The 19,950-nt window shown below is 40.7% G+C and overlaps 1 protein-coding gene across 2 annotated transcripts in view; it reads right to left on the minus strand.

The window, feature by feature from the left end:
- Positions 1-19,950, minus strand: part of exoc6 (exocyst complex component 6) — a 102,040-nt gene that overhangs the window by 65,958 nt on the left and 16,132 nt on the right. For both annotated transcript variants that reach the window (XM_078279717.1, XM_078279718.1), the window contains exon 2: positions 2,540-2,711. In XM_078279717.1, the coding sequence (XP_078135843.1) occupies positions 2,540-2,711 (172 nt within the window). The remainder of the gene's footprint in view (positions 1-2,539; positions 2,712-19,950) is intronic.

The following is a 19,950-nucleotide window of genomic DNA, read 5'->3' on the forward strand; positions in this document are numbered from 1 at the left end:
TTCCCAACAAATGGACTTTTTCCCGTTTGAGTAACGTTGGCTAAAAACTACAGTGACCAGCTGAAAATGACTGATCAATTACATATACAATATATTTGTTAACTGTTTTTAAAGATTTAGGTCTTCAGTAGGAATCATTGGGCTTGTGGCTGAGAGCCATAACCAGAGACAGACTAACACATTGTTGGAGTTGGTCTTCTCATTAGATTTGTTGACAATAAAGGGAAATCTTATCTTATCTTTTAAAACTGCACTGGGACACTGTTGCATGTTGAAAACACAAACAAGGTTCGGTTTGGGCTTTTTTCTTAGATATTAAGATATCATGCAAGATAAATCAAAGGTCTTCCTCTTAGTGTGATTAGGGTGAAGGTGCTGAAAATGTTCACCCATCATTGGCATGTTAAGGTTTCTGTGACAGAGCACTCACTTCTGTTTAAAAGACTCAAGTCAAATTTTATTTCATGGCATTTTCATAGGCAGCACTTGAATTTCTTCATGTTTTGAAAATTTTGATAGTTGAATCCTTTTTTTATTTTTTAGAATGTATGGCTAAACAGAACACGCTGTCACGTGTCTATCTGTCCTTCCACTCTCTGTCTGCTCACCCTCTTCATGCCCTCTCTTTTCCCTCTCTACCTCCCTCGCTGCAGTTGCTCAGCATTGTAATCAGCTCATTGTCCATGAAGGGGCAAGGACAAAGGCAGGCAAATTTAGATTAACCAGGCAGCGAGGACCTGAACCCATCATCGGTGCACTGGGCCTTTCATGGGGTTTAATGGCTTGTGACAGGCTCTTTCTCACAGATTCAGTGACAAACTTCTCGATTCTGGATGGGGATTTTTGAACTCTCGGCTCTTGTCACACAGCTGAGAGCCATGACCCAATTGACCAGTCGGCTTTTAGATGACAATCCTTTCAACAGTGCAGCTTCCAAACGAGGGGGGATTAACTACATAATCACAAAACTTAACCAAAACTGTTATGTAAATCGACATAATGTCCCACTGGTCAGCTACCAGGGAGTAGGACCTATGACTAGGACGGAACAATGGATCGCAATTTTATCAAAATCGCAATATGGACTAGTGCATTATCCAAATCGCCAAATATTTGAAAAATATGTGTCACACCTTTCTGAATTAATGTTTCCTAAAAGTCCTGCAGAGACGTCCTGGACTACAAATCATACCCTACAGAATAAAGAAAGAAAACAGATCCTCCCAAAAATCACACTATAATCATTTTAATGTCAATATTTTTCATTGCGTCGTTTCCAAAGGTCTCTGTCTGAGCCCCTCCGGACTACAAAGTTTTCAAACCAAAACAGGGTCAGTAGTGTTTCCAAATGTCTCCGTTTTAAGGTCTCGAAAATGCCGTAATAGTGTGGACATGACACGTAAACGTAGCAAAAGACAGTTGTTTTAAAACCAAAACGTAGTAGTGTAGATGTAGCCTAATTCATGCAAACTCGGGGTCATGGGGATGCCTCACACGTCATTAGCTGGCCACACTTTAGCCAATAGAGACGCTTAGTATGTTATATCCCAGCCCTTCGGATATCTCCACTGCAAACCTTCTGCTAACTGTGATCGCTGCTCTATATGAAAGAATATGACAATTGCACAGCAGTAGTCACATATTCAGTAATGAGACAGGTCAAAAAAAATAATTTTAAAGTACCGGGATATTATTCCAGTTGGGTGTAGCCTACCATTACTCTCAAAAATACAAAAAATGCAAATACAAGAAAATAGTGTGTGGGAAAAATAGAATTGATTTAAAAATTAAAGCATGATACTGACAATACATGCATCTGGCATTTTAATTTTTGCCATAAAGTTATCTGTATCTTGGTAGCTAATTTCTGTGGTTGTATTAAGCCATCGTGGGTAATGTCTTAAATCAATGGGCAGGATTTTTTTATGGTATTGTTGGATTTTCATATAATATTTCCATCAATTAGATAAAATATCTTGATTTGTCAGATAGCTAACATGATGGATTAAGAACACATCTTTTGTTGTGTCACAATATACCGTATATCGAAAAGGTTTTATAAAATGATATATTCTGTAAAGGATATCACCTATCCCCTATTTAGATATGCTTTAAAAACTAAATATTTCTTTCACACCAGTTTGGGAGGACTGTGCCACAGTGAACTGAAGTAAGCCAAGATGATGAATAGACCTTTTTACCATTACAACGTAAGCGGTGCATGCACATGGGCACACACAGGCTACCCTGTAATGACGACAATTTCGCTAAAGCACTTTTCCAACTAATAATAAACGAATATAGTGTAAATACAAAAAGCCCTCTGAATGTGTCTGAAACATGATTTTATTGAAGATAATAAATGTTTCCATAATGGAAAAACTAATCAATGTGATGCTTTAACAATCTAGTTGGTAGTCTGTTGGAGCTCAAATGGCCACTACATTTTAAGATTTGGCAGCCAATGTGGGTTGAAGACCAAACTGTCCTGCTATTGCCTCTTCTGGCCTGTAGTCATTTTTACAGTAATGTCTCTTACCATAAGTTTCTCAGCATCAGCACGGACTTTAAGGAGCTCTGTGATGGCATCCACAAAGCCTTGGTGGTGGAAATTGCACATCTTCTCAATCTCACGGTCATGGTTCCTTATCCTGGCATCCAGCTTTTCCATGAAGCGCTTGTGGGCGTTGGGCTGGTCATCGTAAATAGACCTAGGAGAGACAAGGAGGTGAGGAGATGGGAGTTGAAGGAAGAAAAAGGGGGTAAGGCAGGAAAGGAAAGATGGCAAAAATCGAGACAGAACTGTAAGAATGACAATTGAATTTCTCATATTGTCACTTTGCATATTTCCATCAGCAGCCTAATGGAGGTTCCTTAAGGCAGCTGCACTTAACAGCCAGGAAAAGCTGACACAACATTGTTGCGAGTGTCGGTCATTGTATGTTATATAGAGGCGGAGTCCCTCCCCTTCCGGTGGACCGCCATGGGACCACAATTCTGGAAAAATATGAACAGTAGTGAATGGGGAAAGACACTTTTTTATTGTTATCCCGTTTGAATTGAGCCATGAATTACACATACGGTATATGTCAGTTTAAAAGATAATTTTGCAAGTCAAGAAAGTCTCAGTTTATTGTTAAACTGTTAAAGTATAAGACAATTATGTAATTAGAAAGACTACACACTTCAAAGTTACCTGATGTGTTTTATCAGACATCTCGCTGAAGCTACGATGTCTGATAAAACACATCAGGTAAGAGAACGCAGTGTGTGTTGTGGAACAGAGCTAAGCTAGCTACCTAGCGAGCAAGCCGAGCATCAAGCAAGGTGACATACATTTTGTAAGACGAGAGATGTAGTTCACTGAGCGGTTTCAAACAAAACTAAGTGGTCATGTGACAAACCTACGAGAAACTGAGACTTTCTTCACATTCATTCCAATGAAGGTTGCTCATGCTTTCGAAATACTAAAGCTGCACTAATCAATATAATTATTCTCTATATGACACCAAAATGCACAGTCTGGTTGAAACCTCCTGAAGACCATCTCTATTTACATTCAACAACCGAAATCTAAAAGTTAAGGATGCACCTATCCAACTTCAAATCTGATATCTTCATCATATCGTGATATTGAAAATTCTACCGGTATTATTGTGAACGCTGACGATATGATATGGCACACCCCTAATAAAAACTACAAATTCTATTTTCACAAGTGCTACTACAATAGCTCCACTGACCCAACATGTATAAAGAATCAAGCTAAAGAGACTTTATAGCAGCAGCACCTCTCTAAGCCAGCTTCTTTTTGGTGTTAGCCTATTTCTTTTTTTCACAAAGCATACATCTTATTCTAGAGAGCAATAGATGTTATAGCGCATATGTTGTAATGTTTAATGTTAAAAAATAATTTTCTAAATTCTGGATTCCCAGATAGGTATAAGTTAGGGTTGTTGGCAGTGCTTATATGTTGCTCACTGTTAGGCTTCAAGCAGTACTGTAGATTCATCTGTCTAAATAGGTGTACAGGTTGTATTTTTCTGTGCATCCAAATTCAGCTTTGTACTGTATTTTTAGCTAAGCACTACATGGATGTTTCTGTCTTTCAGGCATTCAGTGCAGGCCAGCTGCAGCGATAGAGACAGAAAATAGACAATTCTAATATGATGATATAAAATCATAGGAAGATCATGGTTCTTATCAAGTACAATAGTATTACTTGTTTTAGAGGAGCAGATCAGACATGAGAAGAATTGAAGTGTGATTTTCTCTTTAAATCTTAAAAGAAGCGTAAAAAACTGAACATTCAACTGGTTCTGACTATCATTCATATTGGTTATAGTCAAATTTAAGGACATTGCTGCATCTTACTGCACAGAGAAGGTCTTAGCTTGCCTTCAGTATGAACTCAGCGTATGTCCACATTAAACAGTACATTTGTAAATGCATCTTTTTTCTCTCAGTTTCAGCCCTCTGTCCAGACTAAAACAGCATTTTTGTTTTTTGCCCAAATGTTGCTTCTTCTTTTTTTTTAAATGGCTTTTTTTCTTAAAAACCTGGTTTGATTACAGAACAGCAGCTTTAGAATGACTGCTGGTAAACGTGGTAGGCCGCAATTAAATCACTATTTCATACAAACAAAAAAAAGTAAAATTTGTAAGTGAAAACAACTACATCGTAAATTCATCTGCATTAAAAAATAGTATAGGTCACCACAGAGAGCAGGAGCCTTTTGTTCTGACTTCATTATCTATAATGGTTGATGTTACTAACTTTTTTTTTAAAACCTGGACCTATTTTCCTATGTTTTGTGTGTAAGTGACTGATGGGAACAACAATCTTTGAAAATGGTCCAGTATTAAGCGTGAACGCTGTAACCGGCAGCCGCAGACAGGGCTGCAATGTAACCCTACGGGGCAAATGAGCATCGTCAGCTTGGTCTACTAACAGTCCTTTTTTTTGCTACTGACAGGGTCAGAATGTTATTCTAAGTGTCTGACAACATTATGAAAAGGATCCCTACAGAGATAGACCTTTTTAAAACCTTTCTGTTTAACCAGAAACAGCTCTGAGGTCGCTAGTGCTAAACCCACCAATGGACCAATGTCAAAGATTGTTGTTCCCATCAGTCACTTAGACACAAAACATAGGAACATAGTGATGTGAGTGAGACACATGATGAAGACCTTTACAAGGGTACAATTATTCAAATCCAATTTTTAGGTGTGTAGGTGTGTGTGTGTGTGTGTGTGTGTGTGTGTGTGTGTGTGTGTGTGTGTGTGTGTGTGTGAGAGACGGCTGTCACAATTGTTGTTCAAAACAACGATGGTGGATGTGATTGACAGATGGTTCATCCAATCACCTGCCAAGTATTTTTTGAAAGTGCTTGCCTTATTCCAAAACAGTTTCCGATGATGATCTCAGATGGTTCTGTGTTAACAAATCATCTGGTGCGTCAGGGGACTGTGTGCGACCTGTCGCACTGAAATTCACAATGCCTCAAATCTGTGTGAACTGCAGCACTACAAAAATACTGAGAACCAACATTTCTGTGCTAGTGGGGAGGCTTAGGTGGCCAGTTGTTTAGCACATAATTGTAAAGAACCCTGCTGTGAATCACTACTGGTCATCCAACAACCACACACACACACACACACACACACACACACACACACACACACACACACACACACACACACACACACACACACACACACACACACACATCACATCACGCATCACAGAGCTGTGATTCTCCCAACCCTGCTGTATGGAGCGGAATCCTGGACCACCTACAGCAGACGCCTAAGAGCCCTGGAACTATTCCATCAAAGAGCCTTAAGAAAAATATGGAGGATCAACTGGGAAGACAGACGTACAAACTCCAGCATTCTGGAGGAAACGAATATGCCCAGCATCACTACCATCATAATGCACTACCAACTCCGATGGACAGGACATGTCATCCGCATGCCCAACAACAGTCTCCCAAAGCAGATCCTCTACTCCAAGCTAAAAGGACAGTGAGTCCCTGGTGGGCCAAAAAAAAACGCTTTAAGGACAATATTAAGACCAGCCTGAAAAAGTTTAACATCATGTCCGGTGACTGGGAGAATCTAGCGTTGAACAGAGACTACTGGAGAAAAGCTGTGCAGGAAGGTGCAGCACACCACGAAACAGAACTCCGCCGTGCTGCAGAGGCAAAGCGGCAACACTGCAAGGACAAACAGAGAAAGGCTCCACCACCACACACCACCTCAACCTTCCAATGCCCACATTACAGTAGAATCTGTGGATCACGGATCGGCCTTTACAGCCACCTGAGGATCCACAAATAAGACGATCCGACAGAGAGGACAGTCATACTCGTTTCGAGTGACCGCCAAAGGAAGGAAGGGAGGAAGGTGTGTGTGTGTGTCTGTGTGTGTGTGTGTGTGTGTCTGTGTGTGTGTGTGTGTGTGTGTGTGCCCCCAACCGGCACCATCAGACACTGCCTACCAAGAGCCTTGTAAATTATAGTGTGGTCTAGACCTACTCTATCTGTAAAGTGTCTTGAGATAACTCGTTATGATTTGATACTATAAATAAAATTGAATCGAATTGGCGTGCGTGCGTGTAAAATAAAAAAAGCAATGACCTGAACTATTTCAAAAATCCTACTACTTGTAAAATAAAAACATGGCATAGGTTGGCCTTTAAGTTAAAAATGCTTGTGATATAGGAATGGCTAGGAAATGATGAATAAGGATCCCAAACATCTATGAGCCCAACACTACCAACAATCACCATTTATTTCAGCTGGAGTAACAGCACCATCTAGTGGCGTAGTCGTAAAAATGCTATTTTCATAAATTGATGATAAACAATATCACATTTTATTGAAATGATTGTCAACATCTCTGACATGAATCTATGGATGACCTAACATTTCCTTAAACTAAACCAGGACAAAACAGATGTCCTAGTTATTGATCCAAAATATTAAGAGAGAGAGAGACTGTGCCTTCATTATACTATGTCAACACATTAGACATCAGGCAAGAAATCTGACATAAGATGGTAAAAATTGGAAACGTTAGTTAGTCAGACCACACTAATGACAGAAAGTGTCACAATATTTACAGTAGTAAGCTGTGTAGCAAGTATGACCACAGGAGCAAAAATTAAGTGGCACAGATAAATGTTTTATCAAAATATGAATCCAATATCAAATTTACATATTGTAGACACATTTCCTATATACACCCTACGTATCTTGATTTTAGCAGCACGGTGGCCCAATGGTTAGCACTGTGGCCTCACAGCAAGAAGGTACCGGGTTAGAACCAAGCTGATGATTTAATTAATATTATTTGTATTATATGTTTTATATCATTCTATAACACTTTGTGGCATTATATGGACTGTGGGTTCGAGGCTACCTCGGAACTTTCATTTAACCCCCCCACATTTATGTGTGTTTTGTTCTTATGATATGGAAAAGGTAGTTGACAGTTTGCTGTCACTGATAATTAAATTCTAAACATTGCAGAAGGTCGTTTATTCAAAACACCTCTGCAGCTTGTTTAGCCCTTGGCATGCACACATGGCCCGTTGACAAGGGGAGATGATGATTAGGATTGGGGGTTAAGGTTTGCATGCACATCTGAAAACACCTATTCATTTTCCCTTATCTTTTCCTAGGATAGTTTACCTGTCAATCATCAGACCACTTTGTTCAAGATCAACAGCATTTACCGGTACTTTTTAAATGGAACCATGATAGAACAATGGCCACTCTCATCATCCATATTAATCAGCCCTGTTTACTATTAATCAGGGTTCCGGTATAGACCTCAACAGTCACGATTTTCTCCATAAGGATTTAGATTATCAGCCATAATCAATCAATCAAACTCTATTTCTATATCACATTTCATACAAGTTAACGTAACACAATGTGCTTCGTACAAAAGCGACATTAAAAAATACTTTGTTCAATTATACAGAGTAAAATATATACAAAACATGCATCGAAAATGCACACGCACACACACACACTTTGTGTGCGGTAACCTTTCTTTGGTTCCATTTATTATTATCCACACCCCTCAAACACTTTGACATAGTTATTCATTACACCCTGCAACAACTAAATAGTTGTAGAATATGAGTAAACCCAAGTCTATGGCTTTATTATAATAAAACACACACACACACCAAAAATCAACATTGAACGGCAACAACCTCAGTTAATCATAGACTTTTGTAAAAAATAGTATAGGTCACCACAGAGAGAAGGAGCCTTTTGTTCTGACTTCATTATCTATAATGGTTGATGTTACTACCTTTTTTTTTAAAACCTGGACCTATTTTCCTATGTTTTGTGTGTAAGTGACTGATGGGAACAACAATCTTTGAAAATGGTCCAGTATTAAGCGTGAACGCTGTAACCGGCAGCCGCAGACAGGGCTGCAATGTAACCCTACGGGGCAAATGAGCATCGTCAGCTTGGTCTACTAACAGTCCTTTTTTTTGCTACTGACAGGGTCAGAATGTTATTCTAAGTGTCTGACAACATTATGAAAAGGATCCCTACAGAGATAGACCTTTTTAAAACCTTTCTGTTTAACCAGAAACAGCTCTGAGGTCGCTAGCGCTAAACCCACCAATGGACCAATGTCAAAGATTGTTGTTCCCATCAGTCACTTAGACACAAAACATAGGAACATAGTGATGTGAGTGAGACACATGATGAAGACCTTTACAAGGGTACAATAATTCAAATCCAATTTTTAGGTGTGTAGGGGTGTGTGTGTGTGTGTGTGTGCGTGTGTGTGTGTGTGTGTGTGTGTGTGTGTGTGTGTGTGTGTGTGTGAGACGGCTGTCACAATTGTTGTTCAAAACAACGATGGTGGATGTGATTGACAGATGGTTCATCCAATCACCTGCCAAGTATTTTTTGAAAGTGCTTGCCTTATTCCAAAACAGTTTCCGATGATGATCTCAGATGGTTCTGTGTTAACAAATCATCTGGTGCGTCAGGGGACTGTGTGCGACCTGTCGCACTGAAATTCACAATGCCTCAAATCTGTGTGAACTGCAGCACTACAAAAATACTGAGAACCAACATTTCTGTGCTAGTGGGGAGGCTTAGGTGGCCAGTTGTTTAGCACATAATTGTAAAGAACCCTGCTGTGAATCACTACTGGTCATCCAACAACCACACACATACACACACACACACACATCACATCACGCTCACACGCACACACATACATCACACACACACATCACACACACACACACATCACATCACGCACACACACACACACGCACACGCACACGCACACACACACACACTGTGCCAGCAGAGCCTATGCCAAACTCAGGACAAGAGTCTTTGATGACCGAGACTTGAGGGCTCAAACCAAGCTCCTGGTTTACAGAGCTGTGATTCTCCCAACCCTGCTGTATGGAGCGGAATCCTGGACCACCTACAGCAGACGCCTAAGAGCCCTGGAACTATTCCATCAAAGAGCCTTAAGAAAAATACGGAGGATCAACTGGGAAGACAGACGTACAAACTCCAGCATTCTGGAGGAAAGGAATATGCCCAGCATCACTACCATCATAATGCACTACCAACTCCGATGGACAGGACATGTCATCCGCATGCCCAACAACAGTCTCCCAAAGCAGATCCTCTACTCCAAGCTAAAAGGACAGTGAGTCCCTGGTGGGCCAAAAAAAAACGCTTTAAGGACAATATTAAGACCAGCCTGAAAAAGTTTAACATCATGTCCGGTGACTGGGAGAATCTAGCGTTGAACAGAGACTACTGGAGAAAAGCTGTGCAGGAAGGTGCAGCACACCACGAAACAGAACTCCGCCGTGCTGCAGAGGCAAAGCGGCAACACCGCAAGGACAAACAGAGAAAGGCTCCACCACCACACACCACCTCAACCTTCCAATGCCCACATTACAGTAGAATCTGTGGATCACGGATCGGCCTTTACAGCCACCTGAGGATCCACAAATAAGACGATCCGACAGAGAGGACAGTCATACTCGTTTCGAGTGACCGCCAAAGGAAGGAAGGGAGGAAGGTGTGTGTGTGTGTGTGTGTGTGTGTGTGTGTGTGTACCCCCAACCGGCACCATCAGACACTGCCTACCAAGAGCCTTGTAAATTATAGTGTGGTCTAGACCTACTCTATCTGTAAAGTGTCTTGAGATAACTCGTTATGATTTGATACTATAAATAAAATTGAATTGAATTGGCGTGCGTGCGTGCAAAATAAAAAAGCAATGACCTGAACTATTTCAAAATCCTACTACTTGTAAAATAAAAACATGGCATAGGTTGGCCTTTAAGTTAAAAATGCTTGTGATATAGGAATGGCTAGGAAATGATGAATAAGGATCCCAAACATCTATGAGCCCAACACTACCAACAATCACCATTTATTTCAGCTGGAGTAACAGCACCATCTAGTGGCGTAGTCGTAAAAATGCTATTTTCATAAATTGATGATAAACAATATCACATTTTATTGAAATGATTGTCAACATCTCTGACATTAATCTATGGATGACCTAACATTTCCTTAAACTAAACCAGGACAAAACAGATGTCCTAGTTATTGATCCAAAATATTAAGAGAGAGAGACTGTGCCTTCATTATACTATGTCAACACATTAGACATCAGGCAAGAAATCTGACATAAGATGGTAAAAATTGGAAACGTTAGTTAGTCAGACCACACTAATGACAGAAAGTGTCACAATATTTACAGTAGTAAGCTGTGTAGCAAGTATGACCACAGGAGCAAAAATTAAGTGGCACAGATAAATGTTTTATCAAAATATGAATCCAATATCAAATTTACATATTGTAGACACATTTCCTATATACACCCTACGTATCTTGATTTTAGCAGCACGGTGGCCCAATGGTTAGCACTGTGGCCTCACAGCAAGAAGGTACCGGGTTAGAACCAAGCTGATGATTTAATTAATATTATTTGTATTATATGTTTTATATCATTCTATAACACTTTGTGGCATTATATGGACTGTGGGTTCGAGGTTACCTCGGAACTTTCATTTAACCCCCCCCCCCCCCCAATTTATGTGTGTTTTGTTCTTACGATACTGAAAAGGTAGTTGACAGTTTGCTGCCACTGATAATAAAGTTAAAAGAAATGCTGAAGGTAGTTTATTCAAAACACCTCTGCAGCTAGCAGAGGCAGATAGCCCATGGCATGCACACATGGCCCGTTGACAAGGGGAGATGATGATTAGGATTGGGGGTTAAGGTTTGCATGCACATCTGAAAACACCTATTCATTTTCTCCAGTCTGCTGACTCCAGTCGCAACAAGAAATACATCATTCTGTATTTGCATCTGAATGACAGAGCCTGTAACAGGCAGTTTTCAGAGAAATCTAAGTGTAAACCTTTGTGTTGAACTGACAGACAGACATGGCTACACCTAAAGCCAAGGACCAAAAGTCACTAAAATGTGACTTTGTTTTTGCTGGTGAATTTTCATTTCAAGCAATTAGTTTCATTTCAATTTTATACATTTTCAATAAATAGCCATAATAGTTCCTGCTTTGTGCAGCCCTAGTCAGTACCATCAAACATAGACAGATAGCAACATGACATTAGACACATGACTTAAGCGTGATTTATGCTTCTGCGTAAAATCTAAGGCAAGGCTACATACGTAGGTATATAGGTATATAGATACGGACCTACGCCGGACCCTACGCCCTAGCCTGACGTGCACCTCTCCAAAAATGTAACTACATGCCGCGGTGACACATGTTGCTTGGCCGTGGCTTGGTAGCGTTGCATTTCCTGGTTCTCCTTCTCCATAAACAACATGAAATCAAGGAGAGGGTTAACTTCTCCTGCTCCAGATTTCCAAACGTGGTCAGAAAGAACAGGGGAGAGTCCCCTTCTCTCACTATGACTCTAGAGTCGGTACTCGCTCCGGAGCTAATCACCATCACTGTCTCTCTCTACCTCGCTCTACCACACTCCCCACACACACACACGCTGGCTCGACGCACACACCAACGTACAAGTATAAACTTCAGGCCGCTTACGTAGGCTACAGCAAAAGCTCTGCGTGGAGCCTCCACAAAACCATAAATCACACTTAACAGTCAATATGGACACGTGAGTGACCATGCTCATCTATAGTGCTTCCACTACCCATGTTAAATAACAGTTTAGCTACTGCTTATTTCATTATATCAACCTTTCCCATAGAGTTGGAACACTCATGCCGTGAGGAATCAGAGCTCAGGAAGTGTGGACGACACAATGCTGGCCCACATGACACAGTAACATATTACAAGTCTGTGTTTACTTTGGTGAAATGTTGGAGGTTTGCTAGTGAGTAAACGGCAATAAAGCACCTGTCCCAAAACACCTGTCATTAAATCACTGTGTATTACTAATATACTTCCCACAACAATTTGAAAAAAATGCATTGGAAATGTCCATATTTTGTTGGATAGACCAACTCTTAGGCATGCTAGCGAGATGGCAATGTTCTGTGGGTGGGTCCAACACTTTGGTGCAGACAGAAATATCAACAACTACTTGATGGGATGCCATAGCATCTGATACAGATGTCCATGGTGCCCAAAGGATAACTCATAATGATGTTGGTGATCCTCTGACTTTTCTTCTAGCACCATCATCGGGTCTCAATTTCAAAATGTGTTCAATACTTTGGTTTATGACCGAATATCTCCAAAACTAATGCCCATTGCAACAGCCTCAACTGCACTTTTTTTCAGTTTAGTGCTAATTAGCTAAGTTTAGCATGTTCCCATGCTAAAGTAAGATGGTAAACATGGTAAACGTTAGTTAGTCAGACCACACTAATGACAGAAAGTGTCACAATATTTACAGTAGTAGGCTATGTAGCAAGTATGACCACAGCAGCAGGCCCGGGGCTTTTTTACTTGTGCCCCAACATCTTTCAATGTTGTTGACAAAAATTAAGTGGCACAGAGAAATATTATATATATATATATATATATATATATATCAAATTTACGTATTGTAGACACATTTCCTATAGACACCCTACGCGTCTTGATTTCAGCAGCACGTGGCCCAATGGTTAGCACTAGGGCTGCAGCTATCGATTATTTTAGTAATCGAGTATTCTACCGATTATTCCATCGATTAATCGAGTAATCAGATAAGAAATACTTTTGTTTTATTGAAGAGCAATAATATACAATAGTTTGGTTTAATTTTCAGAAAAAGCAACATTTGTATTGCCTACATTGCTTACAATATCATCTCTCAAATATCTAAACACATTAGGTGCATTGAAGTGCCATATTACATTGTTTTTAAAGAAAACATTTTCTGAAATGACATCAACCTCAAACTAAGGCATACATTAAACATACATAAACATGACCTTAAGTTGTGCAACTTAACTTTCAGAACTACAAGTTTCAACCTGAGACTGATCTGTAAATATTAGTTATACTCAACCTATTTTCAGTTATATATTTGATGACAATGCTACACAGCTCTGTTACACTTCTGCTAGTAGATCGTTGATCAGCTGTTTCTCCGTGAAGAGAGAGAGTGAGAGAATCAGCTGTTTTTCCAGCTCTTTAGATCAGATTGTGGTCACCACTACGTATTTTCTTGTCTTTGATTTTGGTAGTTGTTGTGTTTGGTGTAGTTTCATCGTCCATACGACTCTGTGATTTACTTTTGTGGGGTCCTCTTCGTGGAATGGATGATTAAGTTAGACTGGATGTTTTCTGTTGAGATGCTGAAGCATTGACGTCGTGCTATTATTGTGATAAACTAGTTCCATTTTGCAGTAGACACACTGTACAGAGTTTTCGTTTTAATTATGTTTGAAGAGGTTCCAAACTTTGGACACTTTCTGTGGTTTTCTCCAGTCTCTTCTCTTAGCCCCTTACGCTCTTTCTTCATTTTGTAATCATCTTCATGGCATGTGTTGACAGCAGCGTCAGCCCGGTGTGCAACAGTAATAATCCTCCGTGCGGAAACATTACAACGTTGGTATAGTTGATTAAACGAAGCAAATCATTTTGCATCGAGGATTTTTAGTAATCAAATTATTCGAGTTACTTGAGGAATCGTTTCAGCCCTAGTTAGCACTGTGGCCTCACAGCAAGAAGGTACCGGGTTAGAATCCTGGTCGTCCCGGTCCTTTCTGTGTGGAGTTTGCATATTCTCCCCGTGTCTGCGTGGTTTTTCTCCGGTTCCCCTCTCTCTCTACCGACCTGATGTGTGGTGAGCGTCTGCATCCCCCAGGTGGGTGCTACACACTGGTGGTGGTAGAGAGTAGTCCCCCTCCCCTGAAACGCTTTCTACGCTGTCTATGATAAAGCGATATATACATGTAACAAATGAATATTATTTTAAAATGTTTTATATTATTGTATAACACTTTGTGACATTATATGGACTGTGGGTTCGAGGCTACCTCGGAACTTTCATTTAACCCCCCCACATTTATGTGTGTTTTGTTCTTATGATATGGAAAAGGTAGTTGACAGTTTGCTGTCACTGATAATTAAGTTCTAAACATTGCAGAAGGTCGTTTATTCAAAACACCTCTGCAGCTAGCAGAGGCAGATAGCCCTTGGCATGCACACATGGCCCGTTGACAAGGGGAGATGATGATTAGGATTGGGGGTTAAGGTTTGCATGCACATCTGAAAACACCTATTCATTTTCCCTTATCTTTTCCTAGGATAGTTTACCTGTCAATCATCAGACCACTTTGTTCAAGATCAACAGCATTTACCGGTACTTTTTAAATGGAACCATGATAGAACAATGGCCACTCTCATCATCCATATTAATCAGCCCTGTTTACTATTAATCAGGGTTCCAGTATAGACCTCAACAGTCACGATTTTCTCCATAAGGATTTAGATTATCAGCCATAATCAATCAATCAAACTCTATTTCTATAGCACATTTCATACAAGTTAACGTAACACAATGTGCTTCGTACAAAAGCGACATTAAAAAATACTTTGTTCAATTATACAGAGTAAAATATATACAAAACATGCATCGAAAACGCACACGCACACACACACACTTTGTGTGCGGTAACCTTACTTTGGTTCCATTTATTATTATCCACACCACTCAAACACTTTGACATAGTTATTCATTACACCCTGCAACAACTAAATAGTTGTAGAATATGAGTAAACCCAAGTCTATGGCTTTATTATAATAAAACACACACACACACCAAAAATCAACATTGAACGGCAACAACCTCAGTTATTCATAGACTTTTGTAAAAAGCAAGGTTTTAAGCCATTTTTAAAAAATGTTCAGTGTGGAAGTTACAGCGAGGGATGGTTAAGAGACCGCTGCCTGTGGATCTGGGGGTTCTTGCTGGTTCATATATAATGAGCATGTCTCTAACATACTGAGGTGCAAGGCCATTGAGAGCTTTATATACTAGGAGCAGAATCTTAAAATCAATTCTAGCCTTGACTGGGAGCCAGTGTAAAAGTCTAAGGACAGGTGTAATATGTTGAAACTTCTTTGTTCCAGTCAGAACGTGTGTAGCCGAATTTAAATATCACGCCCCAATATATTCTGGGTTTTGAGGCCTCGCCCCTACAATTTACGACATGGCGAGATGTAATCCGGCCAGAAGCGGCACTTTTCAGAGGTGGAGATTGAAACCCTGATATCTCAGGTTCACTTGCACTAACGTGTGTAGATTTGGCCGCCTGAAAACTGGTATTAAAGGCTGTAGAAAGAATGTGGAATGGAAAGAGATCACTGATGCAGTGAACAGTGTTGCCGTAGTAAATCGGACTCCAGCTGAAGTTTATTTAATTTATACAGTGGGGCAAAAAAGTATTTAGTCAACCACCAATTGTGCAAGTTCTCCCACTTAAAAAGATGAGAGAGGCCTGTAATTTTCATCATAGGTACACTTCAACTATGAGAGACAGAATGAGAAAAATAAATCCAGAAAATCACATTGTAGGATTTTTAATGAATTTATTTGCAAATTCCTCTGGAAAATAAGTATTTGGTCACCTACAAACAAGCAAGATTTCTGGCTCTCACAGACCTGTAACTTCTTCTTTAAGAGGCTCCTCTGTCCTCCACTCGTTACCTCTATTAATGGCACCTGTTTGAACTTGTTATCAGTATAAAAGACACCTGTCCACAACCTCAAACAGTCACACTCCAAACTCCACTATGGCCAAGACCAAAGAGCTGTCAAAGGACACCAGAAACAAAATTGTAGACCTGCACCAGGCTGGGAAGACTGAATCTGCAATAGGTAAGCAGCTTGGTGTGAAGAAATCAACTGTGGGAGAAATTATAAGAAAATGGAAGACATACAAGACCACTAATAATCTCCCTCGATCCGCGGCTCCACGCAAGATCTCACCCGTGGGGTCAAAATGATCACAAGAACGGTGAGCAAAAATCCCAGAACCACACGGGGGGGACCTAGTGAATGACCTGCAGAGAGCTGGGACCAAAGTAACAAAGGCTACCATCAGTAACACACTACGCCGCCAGGGACTCAAATCTTGCAGTGCCAGACGTGTCCCCCCTGCTTAATCCAGTACATGTCCAGGCCCGTCTGGAGTTTGCTAGAGAGCATTTGGATGATCCAGAAGAGGATTGGGAGAATGTCATATGGTCAGATGAAACCAAAATAGAACTTTTTGGTAAAAACTCAACTCGTCGTGTTTGGAGGGGAAAGAATGCTGAGTTGCATCCAAAGAACGCCATACCTACTGTGAAGCATGGGGGTGGAAACATCATGCTTTGGGGCTGTTTTTTCTGCAAAGGGACCAGGACGACTGATCCGTGTAAAGGAAAGAATGAATGGGGCCATGTATCGTGAGATTTTGAGTGAAAACCTCCTTCCATCAGCAAGGGCATTGAAGATGAAACGTGGCTGGGTCTTTCAGCATGACAATGATCCCAAACACACCGCCCGGGCAACGAAGGAGGGGCTTCGTAAGAAGCATTTCAAGGTCCTGGTGCGGCCTAGCAAGTCTCCAGATCTCAACCCCATAGAAAATCTTTGGAGGGAGTTGAAAGTCCGTGTTGCCCAGCGACAGCCCCAAAACATCACTGCTCTAGAGGAGATCTGCATGGAGGAATGGGCCAAAATACCAGCAACAGTGTGTGAAAACCTTGTGAAGACTTACAGAAAACGTTTGACCTCTGTCATTGCCAAACAAAGGGTATATAACAAATTATTGAGATGAACTTTTGTTATTGACCAAATACTTATTTTCCACCATCATTTGCAAATAAATTCATTATCATTAAAAATGTGATTTTCTGGATGTTTTTTTTCTCATTTTGTCTCTCATAGTTGAAGTGTACCTATGATGAAAATTACAGGCCTCTCTCATCTTTTTAAGTGGGAGAACTTGCACAATTGGTGGTTGACTAAATACTTTTTTGCCCCACTGTACATCCTTGACATATGTATGCTATAGTCCTAATAGTAATATACAGGCTTATATTTCAATCTCTTAGGCCTATATGGTTTACCTATATTTAAATAAACAGTAGCGGAGTTTATTATTATAAAATTATTATATTTAGTCTTTTATTTTACTTTTACTTTTTTTTTCATGAGTCAGAACCAGGCAACAGCTGTGAGGGAGAGCATGTTAACTTTTTATATGCTGCACCGCAAGTCCACACTGACTCGAAAACTTGCGTACACGAGTTCAGACCAGACGTGAGATTTTATCGCAGCCTACGCTCACGTTCAAATTGATAAATCCCTTGCTTTGCGTAGGAATCGGCGTACGCCCGTCCTGCGCCTGTTTTTGGTCGTATGCACGTTTCATAAATGAGGGCCATAATGTAAATCTAAACCCTCCGGGGTATACTGACCCCGAGCTACGTTGTTGTGAAACGAAAGTTTCTGCTCCTGTAGAAGTTAGAAGTCTGTATGAAATCAACCTTGTTTTAAGAAAAACATGTTTTATCCGCGATCTTATGGAGAAAAACTACACTACCCACAATCCTAAGCGTAACAGCAACATCTCTGATTGGTCCAACTCGCTGTTACCATTTAACGTTTACTGTACCTGCAAAACTGCGAACGGCTGGAGCGAGCTTCTGCCATTGAAGTCTATGATAGTTTCTGTACACGGTCTTGTACCTTTGCCTTTTTTGCTGTTTTCAAAATGTTTTTTTGCACCGAATCACATGTTTTATGCTCACTATTCATCTCGTAGCTGGTTAGCTTGGTTCCAGACTTAAAACTCTTCATATAAGCAATTTTCAAAACGTCAATGAAACAACTGAACGGGGAAAAACACTTCTGGAACCAGAGCCGTTAAAAAAGTGGGCAGTCATTGAGCTCTACATACAATGAACGGCAGTGGCCCGCCACTATAGGATTAATCCCCCCCCCACTGCTTCAAATTGTTATTAAATGAATACACTTTTACGGAGCTGTCCGCTCCGCTGAACTCAAATGAACAGTCGTTGGCCTGCCCTCTTTCCACTTTGAGGGTGAGCAACTGACAGAACGTCACTCATTTGTAATGTCATGACAACCAAATAAACAACAGCATGAGTACCGCATGAGTTGCTACCATAGACTGTTAAAACTAGGTTGCTACAGAGCCTTGCATTGCAGCACGGACACCATCGGTTAGAGCTTTTTCATTGCAATAACCATCAAATCTGGTCATTATTTTAGAGCACGAGGCAGTCATAGGGGGGTTTAAATGTCTGTACTTTTTGACAAAGCGAGAGCAGGCACACCATACAATCTATCCAGCACTTTTGGGTAGTCTATATAGATAGACTACAGACTGTACTATATACACTAAATATTAATTATTTTATTATTTAAAAAACATGTGTGAGTGTTACTCACATGGCTCCCATTATCCTCCGTGACATGCTCTCTTCCACTTCGCCTGACAACTCTTCTCCAAAACAAACAGCTCTGAGATAACAGAGCTCAGCCCATAGATTCACTCACTCAAAGAAAAACAGACAACAGCTGTGTCTCAAAGACCGGGCAACAGCCGGGACGTTCCACACGTGAGAGGTGATGATAGTTCCAGTCACTTCGTCATGTATTCACTTTGCTGAAACAAGAGAAGAAAGCCTCACTGATGTGAAGAACAGGACAGAGATACATATATAAATGTTCCCTGCCTGCCATATGCCAACGCTCCGGTAAGTCCATCACCCCGTCTCTGTCCGGGCGTGCCCCAGCTGGCCGCACATTTGCCATGCATTTCACGCGACAGTGAAATGGCGATTTATCCCTTTAAATGTGAATAAACGCCAACAAATGCTCTTTCCGTTGTGATTGGTGGTATCTAACTCGCCTTTACCTTGTTTCCTACAGATTGTTATGATGCGACTTGTACATTACAGCCACTCAAACAGGACAGAGTAACACGGCGGATATATATTTATATATATTAGGGCTGTCAGCGTTAACATGTTAATTGCGATGCGATTAAGGGCCGACGCGATGCGATTAATTTTTTTTTAATTGCATGCCGGCATTTATTAATTTATTTTACACTTCACTCGGCTTTGCGTGGTGCCTAACAGGCTACTATTTTGACCCTTTGCAGCACCGTTACTTATCATCAAGCTGTCATACTTCCTCCTAACACATCCTGCTGCTGCAGGCTGCAGGCATGATGGAGAAAGACAGCAGCTATGACTCTGAATGGAGCTTTTTATTTTCCAAAACTCCCGGACGGCTCGTAGACAAGTCGAAAGCCATATGCATGTTGTGTAAAGCCGAATTAAAATATCACCGAAGCACGTCAAGCTTGAGCTACAACCTACGGAGCTAAGCATAGTAGTACAGTTAACGTGATGCTAGACCACCGGCCCTCGGGGGGCGGGGGAGAGATGCTGTGGCTCGCCGTACAGGTT

The sequence above is a fragment of the Sander vitreus genome, chromosome 21 (assembly GCF_031162955.1).
Source record: "Sander vitreus isolate 19-12246 chromosome 21, sanVit1, whole genome shotgun sequence".
Lineage (NCBI taxonomy): Eukaryota > Metazoa > Chordata > Actinopteri > Perciformes > Percidae > Sander > Sander vitreus.